This window comes from Crinia signifera, chromosome 4, assembly GCF_055691185.1.
Source record: "Crinia signifera chromosome 4, ASM5569118v1, whole genome shotgun sequence".
Lineage (NCBI taxonomy): Eukaryota > Metazoa > Chordata > Amphibia > Anura > Myobatrachidae > Crinia > Crinia signifera.
Window position 1 is genome coordinate 208,445,336 of NC_139220.1, and position 22,950 is coordinate 208,468,285.

General features: G+C 43.3%; 1 protein-coding gene across 4 annotated transcripts in view; it reads right to left on the reverse strand.

The window, feature by feature from the left end:
* Nucleotides 1-379: 379 nt before the first annotated feature.
* ICE2 (interactor of little elongation complex ELL subunit 2) overlaps nt 380-22,950 on the reverse strand; it is a 98,885-nt gene continuing 76,314 nt past the window's right edge. For 2 of the 4 annotated variants that reach the window (XM_083183645.1, XM_083183643.1), the window contains exons 14-16: nt 19,245-19,295; nt 16,847-17,102; nt 380-1,212 (exon numbers count right to left, since the gene is read on the reverse strand). In XM_083183645.1, coding sequence (XP_083039771.1) covers nt 1,042-1,212; nt 16,847-17,102; nt 19,245-19,295 — 478 coding nt within the window. In that variant the 3' untranslated portion in view covers nt 380-1,041. The remainder of the gene's footprint in view (nt 1,213-16,846; nt 17,103-19,244; nt 19,296-22,950) is intronic. The other 2 variants (XM_083183642.1, XM_083183644.1) reach the window with 2 other exon arrangements.

A 22,950-nucleotide genomic window follows, 5' to 3' on the forward strand; every position in this document is an offset into this window, starting at 1 on the left:
TTCTTGCTCTGAGTGAACTGAGAAGAAGTTTTCATGGAGATATGAGCAGAGGTCTTTAACAAGTCAGAGATGTCAACAAGAAATCCTGAAAGATTCAAGACAACAATAGCAAGAAGGTCTTGTAACGGTTTCAACAGTGGAATAAAGATCTTTAGACAATGAAATCTGAGATATGCATAATTTTCAACATGATTCAGTAGTAATGGAAACTCCTACAGTGAAATCATTAAATTACTATTTGCTATGATTTATGCTTGTATACCATGTGCAGTGACCCTACATTAAGAAAAATGGGTTTGCTGTATGTCATCCAAATCAAATGACAACAGGAGAACATAAATGACACAAACAAAGGTTTCTCATTGTTGTTACTGAACAAATTACAACCCAAGATTGAAATCAAAAGGCAAAGTAGGTCTAGAAGAGAGCTTATAACTAATGTATGTGCATTACCAATCCATAGCACATACATTTAAAAAAGCATATTGATCACAATGGTGAACTATTAAACATCAGAAGGCTCAGAAGGTTAGTGTGGCCCCAGTAACTTGCTACACTTGGCACGGAGCTCTACTCTAAGCTGATGGTGATTTAGAAGCTACATGACAATTTATTTTGGGATTCTAAAACAATATCCAAATAATTTAGTACATTAATTTGACTCTCAAAATTAGACTTTATTCTTTGAGAAACAATGATGCATTTTATTTTTATATGATGTGTTAATACCAGTTGGTTATTTCTCAGTCACTGTCAACCACTCGAAACCTGGGGAAGGTCAGACTGATAATTATTCCAAGTCACCCATTAGCTGGCTCACTTTGTGAGGCGAATCTTCCAGGGCTATAGTCTGATTCTTTGGCAGGATTCTGCTTGAGGTGCTAAAGGCCATTTAGTGCCAGCGCTCTTCCATATGAGAAAGCTGTAAGGAACGCCATCATACACACCTACTTATGGTGTAAGCTTTTCAGCTGAAGAATAAAACGGGACAGTGAAAATTGTTCCCTTATAGCACCTATACAAGTCCTTCTATCACTAGATTCATGTCTTGCTCTGCATTGCGGCTTGTGCTTTCCAAACTTTCTTTTTCTCTTTCAACCTTTGCAGTCTGTTCCTCCCTTTTTTCTTTGGCGACTTTGCAGCAACTGTTACATTGGTTGTCCGCACATCTGTGGCCTCTTCAAGGGATAGAGCTTTTCTTGGCCAATTTACCTGTAAAAAGAAGAACATTAAAAATAAATATTTTTTAGGACAATGATGGCTTCTCCAGGAGATAGATATTATACCACATGTAGGATTTATCATAAAGGTCCCCATATACTGTGCAATTATTAGCCCAACCAGACTAGTATTGGCTCATTGGGCTGAGAATTGTTCAGTACATGGACACAAATGAGCACAAATTTTCGGTGATTAAAAAAAAAAAAAAAACAATCTTCGTATGCCAGACAGAAAATGCTCAGATAACTCACCATTACACTGATAAGGAGACAGATTATCGGATATCCTGAACATATATGTTTTAAGGATGTTAGATAATCGGTCATCTGCCTGATAGCGAGTTTTATAGTATAGTTTTGTATGGCCCCCTTACGTCTCTACTGGCATCGCTGGACTGGTTTTATACTGTACAGATGCTACAAGGTCTATTCATTGTCGATCATTATGGATAGAGGTTAAGAACGCTCTGATGTCAGGCCAATTGTCTGATATTGCTGCAGATACATCATGTGTGGCCAGCGTTATCTTATCTCTGGTATTTTATTATATATATTCCAGTTTCGCTAAATTACTGCAAACTGATGTATTAATTATTTAATTGCTTCCATACATTAAATAAATGTAGGCACATATTTACAAATATCTATGATTCCTGGCTCTCTAAAATGCTCTTCTATTGAGCCACATTCACAATTCTTTCCCCCTCAGCTTCTCTGTGTGATGCTAAAAGAGCAAATATTAGTGCAGGTGCTTTGTGAATTTTTCTTTAGTTATGCCCAGATAAGTTCACCTTGTTCTGGGTCAGTAATTTAATCACCTGCTTCCACCGACAAAAATCGGGAAAAAAAAATAAGTCTAGATATTACAGATGCACGCTGTGTTTTGAAACACAGCTTTTATTAAGTATTCATAAAAGACCATCAGCAAATATTTAAGAGCAAAAGAATAGAAATGAAAGAAAAAAATATTAGCTGCATACATTTACAGTATACGTCCAAACAAGTAACTGCCCGTTACCTCTATTTAATGTGATATATACGGCTTACTAGCCACGTGATGGGTTGTAGCAATAAACTAGACCGGCGATTCGCAAACTGTGGGTCCTGACCCCAAAGTGCTGACAGTCAGGCTGATGACTTCTCTAATCTCTCAGCAAGTGATCCAAGCAGTCTGAGAAATCAGTTGAATTGTTTGTTACCTCAGACTCTCTGCATCACTGACTTAAGGTGCCCTACACATGCCTGTTTTCCTCGGATTCTCACTGTTCGGGCCGATATATCAGATGAAAACTGGCAAAATTGGTCCTGTTTGATATCCGATCCGACCCGCTCTCTTGTACTCATCGGAACCTGTAAATCAGGCATGTCCAAACTATGGCCCTTCAGCTGTTGTGAAACTACAGTCCCATCATGCCTTGCTACAGTTTTGCTATTAGGGAGTACTAAAACTATGGCAAGGCATGTTGGGATGTGTAGTTTCACAACAGCTGGAGGGCCACAGTTTGGACATGCCTGCTGTAAATCATATGTACCACACATATGATCTATCGGAATCGGATGCATCAGTGTACACTGCAGGTGCTTTTTTTTTTTTTAGCACCTGTGATGTATCGCATCCTATCAGGTCCGTATGTGTGTGCCATTGGTGCCGCACTGGAAAACACCTATAGCCTGCAGAGCAGGAAAGCACTGGGCAGGGGAAACGCTTATCACATGTAACTCGCTGGGGTCCTGTAATCATTTTTATTGCCTGAAGGGGTCCCAGAGCAAAATAGTTTGGGAACCCTGAATTAGACTATACACTAGCGGTAGCTCAACGGCATATAATTGTGAAATAGATAACTACCTGTTGTATACGGGTATAGTATAAACATTGTTTAGGTCGACAAGCACGGCACAATTAACGTTAACAATCGGAGTCCACATGGTTGGAAAATTATGTCGACCTTTGCCATGTTGACCTTATTCATGTCGACAATATGGTGTCAACCTATCAACTGGATATCACTGCATGCAATAGAAACATTTATACTTGGGATGCATTTATACTGTATGCACTGCCATAATCTATATGACTGGTTGGTGGACTACCCATATGGAAGGCAGTGGTTCATAAGAGATTTTAAATCAGACTGTTGCATCAAACCTTTATATCCTTAACTAATGCTGCAGTGTTATGGCTCTCACATAGATAAGGCATATAAGCCGATACAATAACCATTTCCACAACTTTAAGAAGTACAGTGTTTCGGTATAGGCGATCAAACAAGCCACTTAGGGGGGTATTCAATGTGTAGGCCACGGCTTGACCGAGAACATGCAGGTGGGATTCATGTTCCGCCTGCAGTGGGACGAGAGGGGGCGTGGCCGCGAGTTGCAGCCGGGAAGAGGCGACCTGCAGCCGGCAGCTCATCACTTCCCCGCCATTCTCGGGACAACGAGCCCGACAGCTTGTGACGTCGGGCTCGTTCTGCCGAGAAACCCTGCTCAATGCCGTCAGGGAAGACAACATTGATAGGGCCCGGCGGCCATCTCCCCTGTGGGGAGATGGTCACCGGCGATTGAATACCCCCCTAAGTATTATAACAATTGGCAAAGTATGCATCTAATATTATAATAAATAGTTTATCAACTGCAAATATTACTTCTAGACGTACTAGTATAAAACTACTGTACTACTGACTTATATGTGAATAGTACTACAGCAGTAATAGGACAGTGTGAGACAGTGCGGCCGACAGGGGGGGTCTGGGGGTACTTAAGTACCAGGCCCCACTGGCTCTGACCGAGGGTAAGGCCCGGGCAACTCTCCCCAGCAGTCCCTCACCCCCCCCTTCCCCGCGGCCGCCCACCCCTTCACTGTGCCCGGCTTGAGCCCACCCGCTGCCTGGCTCTAAGCTGATTACGAGCCTGGTGGCCGCGGACGAAGCGGCACATTGTGACTTTGCGCACTCACTGCGCAGTCACATGATGCAGCATCATTCCTACAGTGTTACAATGCAGCCGCCGGGACTCAGCAAAGGAAGCCACATTGGCGTAATGACGTCACGCCACAGCCGCACGTGACTGAGACTGACAACCGAGGAAGAGCAGCGCAGCAGCACATTCACGAGACTTGATGCATGCTGCGTGATATGGAGAGGAGCTGCCACTGCCAGGCCCGGTCCCCGGCCTTAAGGTACCAAAAGGGGGTGGGGGTGGAGAGTATGCGTGCACACTGCCCACCGCCCACCAATGTGTTTATTTTATTCATACACACACCACTGCCCACCAATGTGTATATATTATTTATACATCCACTGGCCACCAATGTGTATATATTATTTATACATCCACTGGCCAACAATGTGTATATTTTTATATGCCCACTGATGTATATATTTTTATATGCCCACTGATGTATATATTTTTATATGCCATTGCCTACTGCTACCAATGTATATTTAAACACCGCTGCCCACCAATGTTTATTAATAATAGGTGGTAACGTATATAATTTTGTTTTCATGTTTAGTTACCACAAAAACTATTTTTTAAAAGGGTTAATTTAAAAAGGGGGGTTAGGGACCTGCCTAGAGAGTCTACCTTGACGTGGTGGCAGGCTTGATAATATTTGGCCAAAATAGCTGATTTTTTTTATTACAATTTTTGATGGCAGCCCTGGTGTGAGACATACAGTATGTATCAGCATTTGAAGGAAAAATGTGCTTTAGACATTTGCTTAACACAGTGGTTCCCAAACTGTGTGCCGTGGCACCCTGGGGTGCCTTGGAGGATTTACAGGGGTGCCCTGGATTGGTGGTCCATGACCCATTAAAATTATTTTTTGACCAATGTATTAGGCAAATTGTGGACAAACAGAAGTAAATTCTGTCCCCCATCACATAACTGACACTAAGGATTAGATATAAACACAATTTACTTACTTTAATATTAATTCTTATCTTCTCAATTAGAAACGTTTGTGCTAGGGGTGCCGTGAAAAATGTTCTGATACTTAGGGGTGCCGTGATTGAAAAAAGTTTGGGAACCACTGGCTTAACAAATTCAGCAACAGTTAAATGAGTTACAATGTACCAATGATGGCTCCAAAATATCTGGGTCCATATTTGGGGAATATTAATCTTTTTGTTGCAGAATTTGATACTTCAAGATATGCAAAGATAGTTATCAACATAACGTAATGTCATGTTAGTAAATATTGGTATGGGAAAAAGGAATTAAAAAAACCTCTATAAACATATTGATATCCTTACAAAAAAAGAAGGATCAAATATGGTTTGAGGTAACATGTTTAAAAAAAGGGGCAGACTAGATGGGCCAAGTGGTTCTTATCTGCCGTCAAATTCTATATTTCTATAACACTGCATTACCACCTGATATGCTTTTAGACACACCACTGGCCAGGGCCGTCTTAACATTAGGAAGGGCCCCTGGGCAACCTAGTTCACTGGACCCCCCCCCCAAAAAAAAAAAAATTAGTTTGCCCAGGAGCCCACAGTCACCTCCCCAACCCTCACCTCTCTGGCTCCGTGCGGCAGCCAGTCAGCTTCCGGCGGCCGGGGATCCGATCATCTTCGCTGGGGGATCCGGGCAGTGGGATCAGGGCAGCGGCGGTAGCTAGGAGCCTGCCCTGAAGTGGCAAAGCGCTATTAACTGGCGGGGCGGGAAGCGCTGTTGCATTTGAAAAGACTGGCCAGACGCTGATTGGCTGAATTCAGCCAATCAGCGTTCGGCCAGTCTTTTCAAATGCAGCAGCGCTTCCCGCCCCACCGGCAAATAGCGCTAATGGGAAAGATGGTGGCCGGGTGGCGGGGATCCGACCATCCTCGCTGGGGAAGGGGATCAGGGCGGCGGTGGCGGTAGCTAGGAGCCGAAGCGGCGAAGCACTATTTGTCAGCGGGGGCGGGAAGCGCTGTTGAATTTGAAAAGACTGGCCGGATGCTGATTGGCTGAATTCAGCCAATCAGCATTCAGCCAGTCATTTTAAATGCAGCAGCGCTTCTCGCCCCCCCTGCCGGCAAATAGCGCTTCGCCGCTTCGGGCTCCTAGCTACCGCCACCGATGCCCTGATCCCCCTGCCGGATCACCCAGTGAGGGTGATCAGAACCCCGGCACACGGACCCCCGAAATTAAATTCACTGCTAGCTAGGAGGTGAAGCGCTATTTGCCGGCGGGGTGGGAAGCGCTGTTGCCTTTTCAAAGACTGGCCGGATGCTGATTTTCTGAATTCAGCCAATCAGCGTCCGGCCAGTCTATTCAAATGCAACAGCGCTTCCCGCCCCGCCGGCAAATAGAGCTTCGCCGAATCAGGCTTCTAGCTACCGCCACCGCCCTGATCCCCCTGCCCGGATCCCCCAGCGAGGGTGAGCGGATTCCCGGACCCCGGCCACCATCTTTCCCATTGGGCTGGGCCGGGGGCCTCTAGGTCCTAGGGCCCCCGGGCAGCTGCCTATCGTGCCCAATGGGAAAGACGGCACTGCCACTGGCCACAACATGGAAATCTCCACCAGCTATATGGTAGGTGCAATCACTCTTTTTAGGTATGGACTTCAATGTGAGTGGCTGAGTGACTCTGTATTTAACCACGTGCAGCATTTTTTTTTGCCACCCCACCCCATTATGACCATTAATCCAGATCACAACATGGGTATGCATGCAGGGCCAGCAACAGAAATCCCCTTACACTGATATCTCTGGGGCCCCCTCAAGTACTGGTGCAGAGTATAGAGTGATGCTCTGGAGCTGAGATATGTGTATATATAAGATATTTCAGCTAAAAGTGGTGTCCAGTAATTTAGATTCAAACTTTCCACTCCCAGGCGATGCTCAGTCACAGCACCCAGGAAAGTCTCCTGTGACTCATATACTGACAGATGGACACCAGTGTTTTAGAACGCAGGAGGACTGTGCTATCATCATATTCAGCAGTTACTGTAGTTCATATTGGTTTTTAGTAGAAAATAATTCATCCCCAATGCAGCAGCCACTGTCTATGTATAAAAGTATACCTCACTTTTACTAAATATTCATTTACAACAGAGCTCTCATTTTCATCAACCAGGAAACCAAGTATAATGTTTAATGTTTTCTTCTGTTTACTACTGTAAATATTAACAAGACATTGAATCGGACACTTCACACATGTGGTTTTCAAAGCACGGAGCTATTAATTCCTATTTGTGAACTACAAGCCAGCACAAATACAATCTTAAGATGGCAGAAACCACAGGCAGCAGGTCACCATGATATAGAAAAGCTACGGGAAAGTTTGTGTGAGGAGTGAAGATTTTTCTACTTCTAACCAAATACAGGAGACTGCCACACCTGGCACAGATAAAGAAAGGCTCTTTTATTCTCCAGAGACAGGCAGAGACTTGCATGGACCCACCTGAGGAAATCTCCACACCTTTCAGATGTGTTAATACAGGGAAGAGGAGCCAAGAACACTTGCTTTCCCACCACCCCAACAACTGCCCTCTACCAGTCATTTTCTTTTAACAAAGGAAATGTTTTCCCCCTTTTTTTCCCAGTTCCATCAATGACCAAGAAAAACAGTACGAGATGGAGTTTTCCAGAACCTCAGACTGATTGGCTGTGAGGATATTACTACTGATTACAAACTGCTCCCGAGACAACAAATTATTAATAAATCATTGTACTGTATAACTACATAAAAATAGAATAACTAATGGGGACATGAAAAATAGACTGCATTAAAGGGATTATTATAGAATACATATGTACCAATGGCCATTTGCTGAAGTTTCCTTACAGACCCTCAACTATAACATGGAAATTCATTGTGAATGCACCCACAAGAGTGCAGAGCCAGAAGCAACTGTTCTGCTTGCTGGGAAAAAGTTAACAAAATAATTTGGCAAGTTTTTCTAGCCCGCCTCAGTAAATGTACATGGGAGGGAAACATTGCATTGTGAAGTTAAACCACTGCTACATTTCTCTAACTTGGTAATAAAGGTCAAAAAGCAGAAACTTGGCTTTCAACACATAATAAAATGAACTCCATTTCAAAATGTTAACACACAGCTTTATACTGAGGAAGCACATATGATATTTGTGGGAGTTAGAACCCATTTTTCTATTTTCATATTTAAAAACACATCTGTGTGCTCGAAAACATCGACTGTATTGCATGAAAAGAATGCTTTCAGTAAAACCAATTGTATTTACTGACGTCGTATCACACAATCATATGTTTGAAGATTAAATATTTACTTAAAGCAGGACTTACTACTAACTCTGGAAAACTGCTTTCAAAACAGCTTTATAATAAGACAGGAATTAAAAATTAATGTAAATGTGACGACAAATATAAACAGAAGCTTATACATAATATATTTGCTTTGGTCATGTGCATCACAGAACACTTATTTTGCAATATGCCTATTGGTATGCTCTGATACAATGTCTCACAATTGCAAATGTTATGTCTACCATTTAGATGGAAGTGGTACATCTGTCAGAATGAACTTAGGTCTACAGTCATTAGGTCGACCCCACTAGGTCGACTGGCAGGAAGGTCGACCTGACTTAAGGTCGACATGGGCCAAGGTCGACATGACTTAAGGTCGAATTTGCATAAAGGTCGACATGAGGAAGGTCGACTGGTCATAAGGTCGACATGGGTTTTTCACTGTTTTCTGATCCGAATGTCGACACAGTCGACATGGACACAGTTGGCAATGAGAATCGGACCCTCGCAACGCTCGCGATGCTTCGGGCGCGGTGCCTCGCTGCGCTCGGCACACTATTTTATTCTCCCACCACGCCCTAGTGGATGGTAGGGCATGAAATACCGCCTGTCGGCACATGTCGGCTCAAAAAACAGTGAAAAACCCATGTCGACCTTATGACCAGTCGACCTTCCTCATGTCGACCTAGTGGGGTCAACCTAATGACTGTAGACCTAAGTTCATTCTAATAGATGACCGCTTCCCATTTAGATTATGATAGATTTGTATGTGATATTCCATGTTTGTAGTAAACTTGCTTCTCACACTCACTTCCAAAGCTCTCTCCCATTTACATCTCTAACCTCATCTCCTTTACACATTTGGGCACACCACAGTAATATTTTGCTCTGATTTTCACAAAAAAGAAATGTTTTACCAGCACACAACATTTAAGTTGTGAAACTGACCCAGAACCTTGGCTGACTGCTCATATATTCAGAAACCTGTGTATACACAAGAGCTTATTCATGCCAAAAGCATACACACCCAGAGAGAGATAAGACACAACCCTTCCACAGACTTAATAGGGCCTACACACTGAGCAATTTCAGGTCATTCTCTACTTAATCTAACTAGATCGCTTAGAGAAAAACCCTACATCGCTCCCTGTGTAGGGGCCATAACGATGCACGTCGCTGCCGCCTGGTGATTACTATCCGGTATGCTGGATAAATCTAGTTAATCACTGGTCAGGGCTTGTGTTCTCGTCGGAGACCAGGGTCAGTCCATTGGCGCCGGAATCCAGACAGATGAGATCCCGATTCGAGGGGTGAGGTGAGTATGTAGTCGGGAATGGGGGTTGTTAAGTTTAGGTGCATACTGGGAGGGTTAGGGTCAGGCTGTGGGAGGGGAGGTTAGGTTTAGGCATCACCTTGGGGTGAGGAGGGAGGATTAGGCATTGAGGGGGGAGGTTAGGGTTATGCTGCAGGAAGGATGGGATCTTAGCTTCTGAGCCCATCGGCGTTGCCAGCATTTGGGATGCAGCGATATTGACCGCCGGCATCCTGACCGCCAAGAAATCATACTGATACTGCTAGAGCTACAGTGTACACACTGTCTAAATGACCATCTACTTTTGTAAGCAGGGCTGCCATCAGATATTGTATGGCCCAGGACTCATAAAATAAGAAGCACCCCCATCCCTCATAAAGGAAATGGGCGCACAACTGATTTTTTTTTCACTGGGCAACACTGCTAAGCACAAGCAGCAGCACTTAGTCAGCTTAAAGGCCAACACACACCAGAACACCCTTGTCGTATGCAGGTGGTAAGTGCAGTTGAACGAGGGAACGTATGTGCTTTAAAAGCACATACAATACTCTAACAATTGCAGTGGAAGCCAACGGATCGGACGTGCAGCATGTCTGATCTGAGGGACGACCACTCGGCCTGCGGGACAACCCTTTGTGCACACAATCCGTCTAAATTGTTGTACATATCGTTCTGGTGCATGGAGGCCTTCAGTCGTTGCCCATATGTGCAGCTGTGCACTGCAGGGCTTCAGAGAGGTCACGCTTAGCAGACACACTCCTGGCTCACACACAAGAAAGAAAAGAATGTCTCTGTGTGGTGCACCTAGAGAGTTTCTAAAATTTAACTTTTATACAATAATTTTTTTTAAAAACTGCAAAATATAAAACAAATATACACATGAAACAAAACAATGACATATAAAAAGGAAATAGAATCCTCACACCGTTTCATATTTCGCAGTTTAAAAAAAAATTATTGAATAAAAGTTAAATTTTAGAAACTCTCTAGGTGCACCACACAGAGACATTCTTTTCTTTCTTGTGTGCCAGTAACCCTGTGTCCCATGGTAGCACACCCCTTATCAGATATATGTCAAGTTGAATCAGATCTATTTAGGAGGGTCCACCATAAAATTTACCTCAGATATTTTCTGTGCGACTAGTCACCCCCCAAAAAATTCTACACTCCTGGCTCATCAGCTGAGCCGGCCCAACAACCTACTTAAGCAGAGGGGGATTCCAGAGCCACATAGTGAACATCGGTGGGAGTGATACGACACAATGACCGCGTGTCAGTGTCACTCAGACTAGATTGCAACCAGAGAGGGGCTTTTAGCTGCTTATACATTATCAAGCTCACGGTGCTGCTGCCTGCCAGTGCCAAGTGAGACAGGCACCTGGGATTTATATTGTTCCTAAGGGGCTTGGATGTAAGATGATGATATTGTATGTACCTTATTTTATGTGTATTATTTTAGGATTTGCTGTACAGTCGTCATGTTCCGGAGGGCTGGAGCATTCGCCGTATTCAATGCTGCAGTGGCTCGCTCCCCCTGACGGTGATTCTTAACCGTTCATCGCAGGGAGCAAGGGGACGGCGGCAGGCAGGGAGATAGAAGCCTCCCTGCCTTGCCGGACACTGTGGGGCAAAAGCAGGGCCGCGGGTAGGGAGCCGCTTGCACTGCTCCTGATCGTGCATATGTAATGATCGGGAGCAGTGAATATATGAATATCTAATGAGCGGCTCTCGGCTCCCGGCTCCCCTGCTGGCTGTTATGTGTAAAAAAAAAAAATATTTTATTTTATTAAATTTATATTCATGTGCTGTAAGCAAATTAATAAAAATAGCATGCCCCTTCACATAATAAAATTCCTGATTTTGTGACACCAAATTTAAAAAAATAAAACTCTTATTTTAAAAGTTCACTATAAAAAAATGGTGACACATTGAATACACTCACAATGAATCACATTGAAAAACCCATTGAAAAACCACAGCGAATTGCGGTGACTATCAGACATTCACTGTTCACCGTCGGCGAACATTGCATGTTGAAGTAAAAAGATTCACCTTAGAGCACGAAAATCGCACACATTCGCCGTAGAACATGGCGAATCAGCCTCATTGAATACTGCCCTTTGACTGAAACAATGAGAATCTATGTCTTTGTCTAATGCAGCTAGTTGGGAAAGGGACAGGACACACACACACACACACACACACACACACACACACACACACACACACACACACACACACACACACACACACACACACACACACACGTCTGTATGTAAGAGATGAGCACACATTTTTTTACATCCAGCAAACTTCAGGGGGACACTCCCAGAACAAAGGTTACAGTCCAGACTATAGGAGGAATAGGAGCCATATTTTAAAAGGCAAAGATTCAGCAAGAACTTTTTCCTCTTAAATCTCATTAATTATGACCAAAAGCTAAATGCACACATTAGAGTTTGCATTCCATATTTCCCAAAGCATTATAGTATGTGCAAATAGCCAGAGTTCAGCAACAGGCTGCCCATTGCTTATGATCCAAGAATGACATCAAAATCCATTCTCTATAAATATGCAGCTCCCTCCCCAGATCGGAGAGCTGGTCTTTTAGTCTTTCCTAGCAACAGCTTAACCAATCACTGCACTGTATGAGGACAACCACAGGACTTCCCTGACAGTCTGTAGAAATAAATAAACACTGCAGTAAGAGGGATCTGGAAGGAAAAACCTATTACTGGGAACACTAATAAATCCCATATGACGATATTATGCAGAAAATATAAATATAACCCTATGTAACAAGCCCGTTGTAAAGCCGGGAGGAACAAGGCACTTGTGGGAGTAATATCTTTGTTTCTAATAAACATTTTCCCTTGATTAAATTTGAAGTAAAGAATCGTGTTCTGAAAGTCTCACTAGAAGTATTACTTCATGTAGATGTATTTAGGTGTTGTATAAACTTTTATGATGCAAAATACAAAAAAAATAGTTAAAAAACACCAAGGAGGAATTCAGTAACACTCAGTAAATGATTGTGTGTACAAAAAGGTGGTAGACCCAGGATTTAACGTCCACGGATATTGAATAGGAGCCTTTTTTTCACCTAATAACCTAGTAAGAATCCGGAATAGGTTCCTGGACCTACGTGTTAACATGATTCTGGCACAAATTACTGGATATTTAGCTGGGATTCCATTTCGGGTCTACTCAGACCGAAAAAAAATCCCTATTAAATGCATGGTACAGGTTGTTTTCAGGGACTAATTGAATAGTTTAGGGGGATAAATTAATATATAGTCCAGATTTGACTGCGTATACAGACAACAGAGGAGGTTAGTAAGACCTGCGGGAGCGTGCACTGTTAATGATATAGTGCATACACACTAGACAATATGAACAAAAATATCATTAACTATATTGCTGAAAAATCTTGTCTAATGTGTAACCAACTTTTGAATTTAAACAGGTCTACTTTTATTTGTACAGGAACCTTTATGATGGCTATACACTAGTTTGATTTGACCACATTTCACTAAATTCCAAGGGATCAGGCAAAGAAATCAGGTGGAAAGTGGCAAAATCAAGTGATTATTAGATCTGATGTGCGCTCCCGTTTGCATTAGATCAGAGATCGGACCTGTCCAACCTTTGACTCGGACAGCCTCCCAGCAGTGGGTAATGGGATTGCATGCAATATATTGCATGTGTTCTGCCGCCTGGGAAGGTCGCAGATGGCTCAAGGGGGATCGGCTGCGACTTCTCCTTTTAGAGAAGTCGCAGTAATTAATGTATGGGATCACAGAATTTAGAAAAGTTAATAAAAAACTTGGTACTTGTGTATTAGCTGGGCGCTCGGCTACGCTGCGCTGACGCTATGAGCGGAACGCTAGTGTTCCCCCTCCTCCATGACACCTCGGCGGCAGCGTTCCCCTCCTCCGGCAGTCACTCGTCACTCCCCGGCGGCAGCAATGTACGTAATTCAGTGTACTGCCGCTGGGGGAGCATCACATGGTTTCCCTGCTCCGCCAGCTGCACTACGCTAATTGCGTACATTGCTGCCGCCGGGGTGTCATGGAGGAGGCTGCTGGAGGAGGGGAACGCTGCCGCCGGGGTGTCATGGAGGAGGGGAATGCTAGCGCCGGGGACATCGCTGCGAGGATCGCGATGGACGTTAGGTAAGTATAATGCACTACACACACACACACTATCAACACACATTTCACCCACTAACACAATCATATCCCCACTATCCACGTCATACCCCCAGTATCCACGTGGGCGTGGAGATAAATTTATAAAGTGTGGCGAGCACTTTATAAAATTAAATCCACGCCCATGTGGATACTGGAGGTATGACGTGGATAGTGGGGATATGAACCACTGGGGCAGATGTATTAAGCCTTTACAAGAGATAAATTCAAGGTTGACAATGAGAGATAAACGTCCAGCCAATCAGCTCCTTACTGACTTTTTTCAAACACAGCCTGTAACATGGCAGTTAGCAGGTGATTGGCTGGACGTTTATCTCTCTCTTTATCACCCTTGCATTTATCTCTTGTTAAGGCTTAATACATCTTCCCCATTGTGTATTAGCACAGCTCCTGAACAAGCTATGTAAGTTACGTAGTTTACGTAAGTTACGTAGTTTACGTAGCCAGCATAGTGGTGTATTGGTATTCTCAATACACCACTGCGCAAACTACGTAATGGGCGCCCTGCTAATAGACAAGTACCAAAAACTTTAAACCAGGAATACTTATGTACTGCAGTTTGCCGGTATGCAATTCCACTTAAAATGCACTGTATCCTTGTATTGCATACAAAATCATTGCTATAACTACCTACTGTGTCCCATAAACAATGACACATTAACTGGCATCATGCAACTTTATTACATACAATATTTCACTCTATAAAGCTAATACTATAGTTTACATACTGAAATTAGAATTAATCTAAACAATTTGTGTAGAAAAGAAAATAAGCCTCCAACCTGATGTTACAAGGAAATAATTATGGGTAGATTTTAAAATGTTTAAAAAAAAAAAAAAAATTACAAATTTCTTTAAGTAAATTTGGTATCACTATATTTTATTATTATGCATTGTAGTTTATGTGATATTGAGCTCCATTTAATAATATTCTGTCTTTGAATTCCTCAATACATCCTGTGGAGTTTAGTATGGCCTTTCTAGGCGTTATAAAAGAGAAAAAGCAACATTATACAAAAGCAGCAGAGCTGTGTCTCGCCTAGAGTTTGTCACTATTCCCCATCAGGCAATCAAAATAATTACAGGACCCCAGCAAGTTACTGCAGAAGATCATCCCATCACATCACATGAGTAGTCAGCAGACATGCACATACATGGCAGCATTATGGCGGCACAAAATAATGTGAGGAATCTTTAAAAAAAAAAAAAAATCCAGACAATTCAACTTTTAACTCCTTGGATCACTGGCTAAGAGATTAGAAATATCATCAGCCTGATGGTTAGCAACATGGAGTCGTGACCTCCTGCTGAGAAGGTTGGGACTCACTTTGGGGTCAGGACGACAGTTTGAGAACCGCTGCAGTATACAAAGAGCTTCTCAACTCACTCATGGCAAGCTTGACTGTGGGCAACAATAACTCGGGATTACATAATAATTCTTTCGATCTATGGGATAATGCTCATAGGCAAACGAAAGGGGGGTTTCTGGTTGTCCGGAAACCCCCTCCTCTTGGCAAGTGCGTTAAATTATGACAATAGCACTGGTATATAATATGATCAATAGAGCTGCCACCACATCATGCAGTTTATGGGACAGAGCGGAGCTGCTGCACATGCCTAGTGTACCAGCTTCTTCTACCACATTTACTGTATGTGTGGATCTGAGCCCTCAAACATTGCAATGGACCAGAGAGTAGAAGACAGGAGGAAGAGCCAGGAGCCTTACCTAGAGGTTGGAGAATGTGAGCTTACAAAGTGCAGTACTGGATCCAGGGGTTAAAGTGAGGGGGAACGGGGTGGAACTGAGTTCCACCACCTCTAATGGCGAAGTGGAACATTTTAACCTCCACCTTTGACCTGCACAGTACTACTCACAGAAAAGCATTCTAGTTTGCAGGGGGATACCAAAAACCCTACCCCTGGCCCTGTCTCTGCAGGGGGAGGGGAGGGAGGGGGGTAATTTAGGTGGCATAGAGAAATGAGTTCCCCCACCTCTTTTTTATGATGATAACCTTTTTCTGACCACTTATCTTATTTAAATATTTGAAACAGCCTATACTATAGACCATCTGTACTGTTAAACATTAATACTGTATTCCATACAGTATCCAGTGTATCAAAAGACCGATTTCTAGGGCTGTTACCGCTCCCCCAGACTCCCCTACTTACTCCAATGCGCTGCAGAGTGGGAGATTTTGGATTACATTTGAAAAAAAACCTATAAAAAAATCCTGCGTTTGCCACGGACGGATGCTGGCTGTGAAATATGAGCTTGGGGCATGTGATTAATGTTCTGTGTACTAAATACAAGGAATAATGCCACTCTAACCTATTTTTTTCCTTTAACTGTGCAGTGAAACACATAGCATTTGTCAGAACACTTTGGAAACATGAACTTTACACTGTACATTTGCATTTAACACAAAAAATTTGGTCATCAAGGTGTTATAGCCCTACTGCAGCAACAGGGTAATCCACGAGCTTGCTTTCCTTGTTTCTATAAAACAAACAATTACAGGTATGGTATAAGAAAATTCAGTCAGTAGCAGGAAGGGTTCAACTTAAAAAGGATACTAATGCCTACATTGTATGTTCTTATTGTAGAACAAAAAAAGGCTTCTGAAATCTTATTTGCAGTGACGCTGCCCAGCATAAAATACAATCTCCTACTATTAAGTTCTTCCTAACATTCAGTTTAAATATCAACATTTTTCGCTTTTTCCACAAGAGAACAGATACTGGAAACTACACCTCCTACAAAAGATCCTGTGAATAAACTCTACCCCCAGTGTTAGGAATGTGCAGAACAATCACAGTAATCTACAAATCCTGCAGAGCTGGCACTGAACACCACCCTCTCTGTACTGTATAGTATTACTTATACACATACCTTTGTTCGCCCAGCACTCTTCTCTGGCACAGGTGGAAAGGTGCAAGGAGGGCGACCATGTTGGATGTGATAGTTCAGCAAAAGATATGGATTCAAAGGCACCCATGGGACGGAGACAAATGAGGATATTTCAGGAGGATTGTTATGGGAATCATGCAGGTTATAGGACCCTCTCTTGTTCTCTGTGTCATTTTTATAAAGATAGACTGAGGAGTCGCCAGACACATGGCTCAGGAGATAAGAACCATCCTGCAAACTGTGTGAAGGAAAACAACATATATTAATATTCACAATCACAGCTAGCAGATATTTTGTATCAAATGCCACAACTAATACTATATACTCTACAAATAAATAGATAATTTTGACCAAGTCCTGAGGCCAGATACACCAAGTTTCAAAAAGTGATAAAGTTGAGTGTAAAATGCAACCAGCCAATTAGATTATAACGATGGGTTTGAAACATGACAGTTAGGTGCTGGTTAGTGCATTTGGCCCCTGGAACAGGAAATAATTTAAAACAATGTATTTAAAAGAACAATCCTGATTTACTTTATACTTGAAAACTAAATTGTGTACCCAAGTTTTCATGCGTTCTTGGTTGAGTACAGTACCCAGTCCTCAAGAGCTACAAACAGTTCCCATTTTCCAGACCACCTAGCTGGTGCACAGATGTAGTCATTACGGTCACATTTCCAACCCGCTGCATTCATTCCTAACCGACACATTCTACAGATCTTCAAGTAGCCTGGAAAACAAACTGCTCAAGGACCAGATTTGGTCACACCTACAGCATAGTAAGACCCACAAATACAACTTAACTACAGTTCTTTAGTGTTAAATGGACAATTAGCCCCGATAAGCTACAGTTATTGGGAGTTACGCTTCAGCAGCTAAAACATTATCCCTGATAAGCAGCTAATGGAGAACCATTTTTGTGGGATAACGCATGGGCCCTGAAACTTATCCTGGATCCCCATATCAAACAGCACAATAAAAGCAGTCTAGAATTAGATAGTCCAATGTACTATTGGGCTAGTTTAGCCTGTTTTTAGCCATGCAGTTATCATCGTAGTCATATGCTTTGAAAGTAGGGAAACTACTGCATAACTCCCAACTTTCTTGGAGGAGGAGGGAAGCGCGAAGGCACGTCAGAAATGTTGGGGATGCGGCCTAGTGAAAGGGGGTGTGGCCTATACCCGTAGCTCTCCCACGAGGCCACGGCCTGTTTTCATCGCTGCCGGGCATAAATAAAAACGCTGTGCAAATGTGCACGTCTATTCATGGGCGACAGTGGGGACTACCAACTTCCCTCCTCCGCTGCGGGACACTGCCGGCCCCAGGCAGGACAAGGGAACGTTCCCAAAAACTGGGAAGTTCCCGCGGTAACCGGGACAATTGGGAGGTATGCTACTGGCTTACCCACTTTGGTACAATATTGCTGGTCTAATATTAAATAGAAACAGGTAAAGTCGTGACACAGACTTGAGAAGTGGTTAATAAAGAGGGTAGAACATTCTTATACTGTAATATGCAGAAGTTCCTTGGGGAGCATCAAAAATTCTCAAATAGTAAATGTACAAATACACCTTTTTCTTACAATGTAGCTTTTTATTTAGGGCTCCATTTGACCACTACAGGGATGAATCAGAAGTAAACAAGGTGTATTCATGGTGACAACTTCCTATATGAGTCACTTTTCTGTACCAACCTACATGACAGAGTCCCCTCTCTTGTTTGCTAGGATGTGAGTGTGTCAGTCAGCCAAGTACATATTCCCTCTTATATTGCTAGCTTTGATGGCTTCCATTATAAACCATGACCACTTAGATAAAAATCAATATGAAAGTGCTCAGTGAGGATGTAATACCACTGAGGCTGTAACAAAACCCATGATTTCATAAACATTTCTGTCTAAACTTCCAGGAAATGTCTTCTTTGCATTGAGACTGTTCTGCCTGCCTGACTTGTGCCATAAAGTGCCAATTTATGTTAGATAGATTGGCACTGCTGCATACCTCCCAACTGTCACGATTCCGTCGGGACAGTCCCGATTTTCGGGTCCTGTCCCGACGTCCCACCCGCGGCAGGCATTGTCCCGCTGCGGGGGGTGGCAGTTGGGAGACCCCCCAATCTAGTAGAATAGACGCTGTGCGCATGCGCACAGCGTCTATTCTCGTATGAAAAGGAGGTCGCGGCTAATTAGCATAAGCCGCGCCCTCATTTGCATACGCCCCGCCCCCTTTTCGCCGCGCGAGTGTCCCTATTTCATCCGGACACAAGTTGGGAGGTATGCTGCTGAAATGCACTTGTTCCTATGGGAGACAATTGAATTATGTTCTACTTGAGGACTAAACTAAACATACAGTAAATGATAAGACTGAAATGTCACACTCACCCAGTTACCCACTTTAGAATATGACGTAGAGAGTTCAGGCAGTTAGCGGGCCTACATAGGAAAAAGAACTATGCATTACTAAATAGATGGCAGTGTACACTTTAAGCATTTCTACATCTGTTAATAAAATGTATTATACTTTAAACAAAATACATTTATACTACTTTTACACCAGCCCTGTAAGCCCAGGTTTTTGCATAGGAGCGCGCAAAATCCCAGCTCTGCAGGTGGTGTATAAGGTCTGACCCGGGTTATCAACCAGGCAGGTGCTCAGGGTTGAACACACGTTCAACCCAGATTGCTTTGCAGTGTTAATGGGTAATGGTTTCAATTTAGCCTACAATTTTGAGTATATAGTCAAAATCGCATCGGGATCGCACACAGATCGTATAGTGATCGGACAGGTTTTTTAACCTTTGGATTCCGATGCGTGCTCCCGCACAGCACAAATCGAAGCCAAATAGACAGGGCTGCATTGACTATATAGTACAGGTCAGTACTAGATAGTCAAAATTGCATGTATGTCTTTTGCCATGCTGTGTGATTCAATCCCGATGCTATCCGATCGCATTGGGATCAAATAGTACGGCTGTCGGCCGTGTGTACACACCATTACCCTGTTCATTGCAATGGAAAAGCCGGTACTTGGAGATGCTCTCATCTCCCAGCAGCGGCTCAGACCCCATCTCTGGGGACAACCTGTCTGGCATTTTGCCGCATCGGGACGCCTGTCTAAAAGGTGTTGCAAGCCAGGTCCCACTTGGCTTGGAGCAGAGAACAAAATCCAGGTGTGACCTGGCCTTGCTGGCGTAAAAGTATTACTGAAGAATACAGCCACAGGGGTAACCTCTAACACAGTGCTGGAGAAAAAAACAAATACAAATTTGGTTTTAAACGCAACCTCATACAACTGCACCAATGTTTATAATAGAATAAGAATCAGTGTTGTGTAGCAAATTGAGGATCACAACAGAGCGCTACTCGGATGAAAATGGCAAATAACAGAAAATAATAGCTTGCAATTTGCAAAATAATATGGGTACATGACATTTCTTTTGCTATTTAAAATGGACTGTAGCCCTATATTATTTGTGTCTTCTAATTTTAATTGCCAAACATATATATTAAATCAGTGGTTCCCAAATTGTGCATTGTGACACCCAGGGGTTCCTTGGGTTGGCGGTAAAGCACCAATTCAAATTATTTATGGTCAATTTAATAGGAAAAACCAGTGTAATTGGCTACCAATCATAAAAAATGTAGACAAACAGGTGTAAATATGTGGTCAAGAACAATATTTGCTTCTAAGGTGTACACACGGGTACAATCAGCATGAGATTTTGACTATATAGTCAAAATCGCATGCAGATCGTATGCAGATAGCACAGGTTTTTTACCTTGCGATCCCGATGCGCGCTCCCGTGACAGCACAAATCGTAACCCAGACAGACAGGGCAGTAATGACTGTATAGTGCAAATCTAATGTAGATAGCATGAATTGTATGTAAATAGTACAGAGTTGGCAAAGATTGTATAGCAGTCGAATAATAAGTCAAATAGCAAGGGAATTTCACCGTGTGTACACAGCATAAGGATGACATATAAACACAATTTACTAAATATAATATTTATTTCTAAATTTGTCAATAAAAAACATTTGGCCTAGGGGTGATGCACAAGAAAATTATTATATACCAGGATGCCATGCTTTAGGAACCAATGTATTAAAGCAGGGATGGGGAACCTTTTTTCTACCGAGGGCCATTTGGAAAATTTGAAAACCCTTCGGGGGCCATATAAAAATCATCAATTATCGGCATATACACGTGGGCATTATACACAGGGCAGCGGCATATACATGTGGGCATTATACACACTGACAGCGACATATACATGTGGGCATTATACACACTGACAGCGACATATACATGTGGGCATAATACACAAGGGCAGCGGCATATACATGTGGGCATTATACACACTGGCAGCGGCATATACATGTGGGCATTATACACAGGGCAGCGGCATATACATGTGAGCATTATACACAGGGCAGCGGCATATACATGTGGGCATTATACACAGGGCACCGGCATATACATGTGGGCATTATACACACTGACAGCGGCATATACATGTGGGCATTATACACACTGACAGCGACATATACATGTGGGCATTATACACACGGGCAGCGACATATACATATGGGCATTATACACACGGCCAGCGACATATACATGTGGGCATAATACACAAGGGCAGCGGCTTATACATGTGGGCATTATACACACTGGCAGCGGCATATACATGTGGGCATTATACACACGGGCAGCGGCATATACATGTGGGCATTATACACACGGGCAGCGACATATACATGTGGGCAGAAACACCATAAAAAGTGACAGTGTGGAGGAAGGGGGGGTGTCACCCCCAAACAGGTTAATGTGATTATGTCTGATAATGAAAATCAGACATAATCACATTAACCTGTTTGGGGGTGAATCCAGGGGTAAATGACAACCCCTGGATGTGTCAGTCACTGGGGAAGGGTGGGTGAGAGAAGCAGCATTGGTGGGCGCATCTTCTGCATATCTCCCCTGCCACCCGCCCGGCTTTATTACCGATTAATCAGCTGCCCGCCCTCCCATATTACTGATGTATCAGCCGCCCGCCCGCCTATATTACTGATGTATCAGCCGCCCGCCCTCCTATATTACATACCAGGTGCTGGGGATTGCTGCTGCTGCCGCCGGGGAGATGTGTTGAAGACGCGCCCGCCAATCACAGTGGCTGTGGAGGGGATGCGCCGGCAGTGATTGGCGGGCGCGTCTTATGCACATCTCCTCGGCGGCAGCAGCAGCAGCCATCCCCGGCGGCTGGTATGAAATATAGGCGGCCGGGCGGATGATACTTCTGTGATATAGGCGGGCGGCTGTAATATAGGCAGGCGGGCGGGCCGGACATATTGGGTACGGGGGCCGTATCCGGCCCGCGGGCCGGAGGTTGCCCACCCCTGTAAGAAGGATCAATGCATGACAGTTTGTTTCTTTAGTACTTTATAGTATATTTAAGATGTTGTTAGTAAGCTAGCTTTCAGAGATCCAAGTGAAAACGCCATTATTTAGCTTTGCTATAACACCTTTATCTTGTCCATGGGTTCACCTATTAAGATGTATTGAGGTGTTTTACTACAGCACTAGCATGGAGTAGCAGCATTGCTAGTTTCAAGGACAATATATATACCGAAGTAGCAGATACAAACACACAAGTTATAAAAGCAAAACTAGTGTTCATTCTAGCACCTTATTCAGCTTTGCATCATTGAAAAAACCCATGGTCCCACCTCCTAGATAAAATTTACAGCCTGCCTCCCAAACTTACTCCTCTCCAACCTAATTCCACTCATCATCTCCTGAATGACTTTTTGATCCCCACCTTCTCCTCCTCTCTGGTCACCATCTTATTTCCTATCTTCTCCTCTGACAAACGGTCTCACTCTACAACTTGACCCTCCACTGAGCTCCAGCCATCCCTCTTAGTCTTCCCCAACCCTGGCACTCTGAAGTCCAGAGAGCTATATGGTATTGGAGAAAATAAATTTCACACCAACTACCACCATTTCAAGTTGATGCTTACTACTTATAACCTCGCTATCTTTTGCTAAACTAACTTCAAATGTCTTATGCCAGTCTTCTAAATA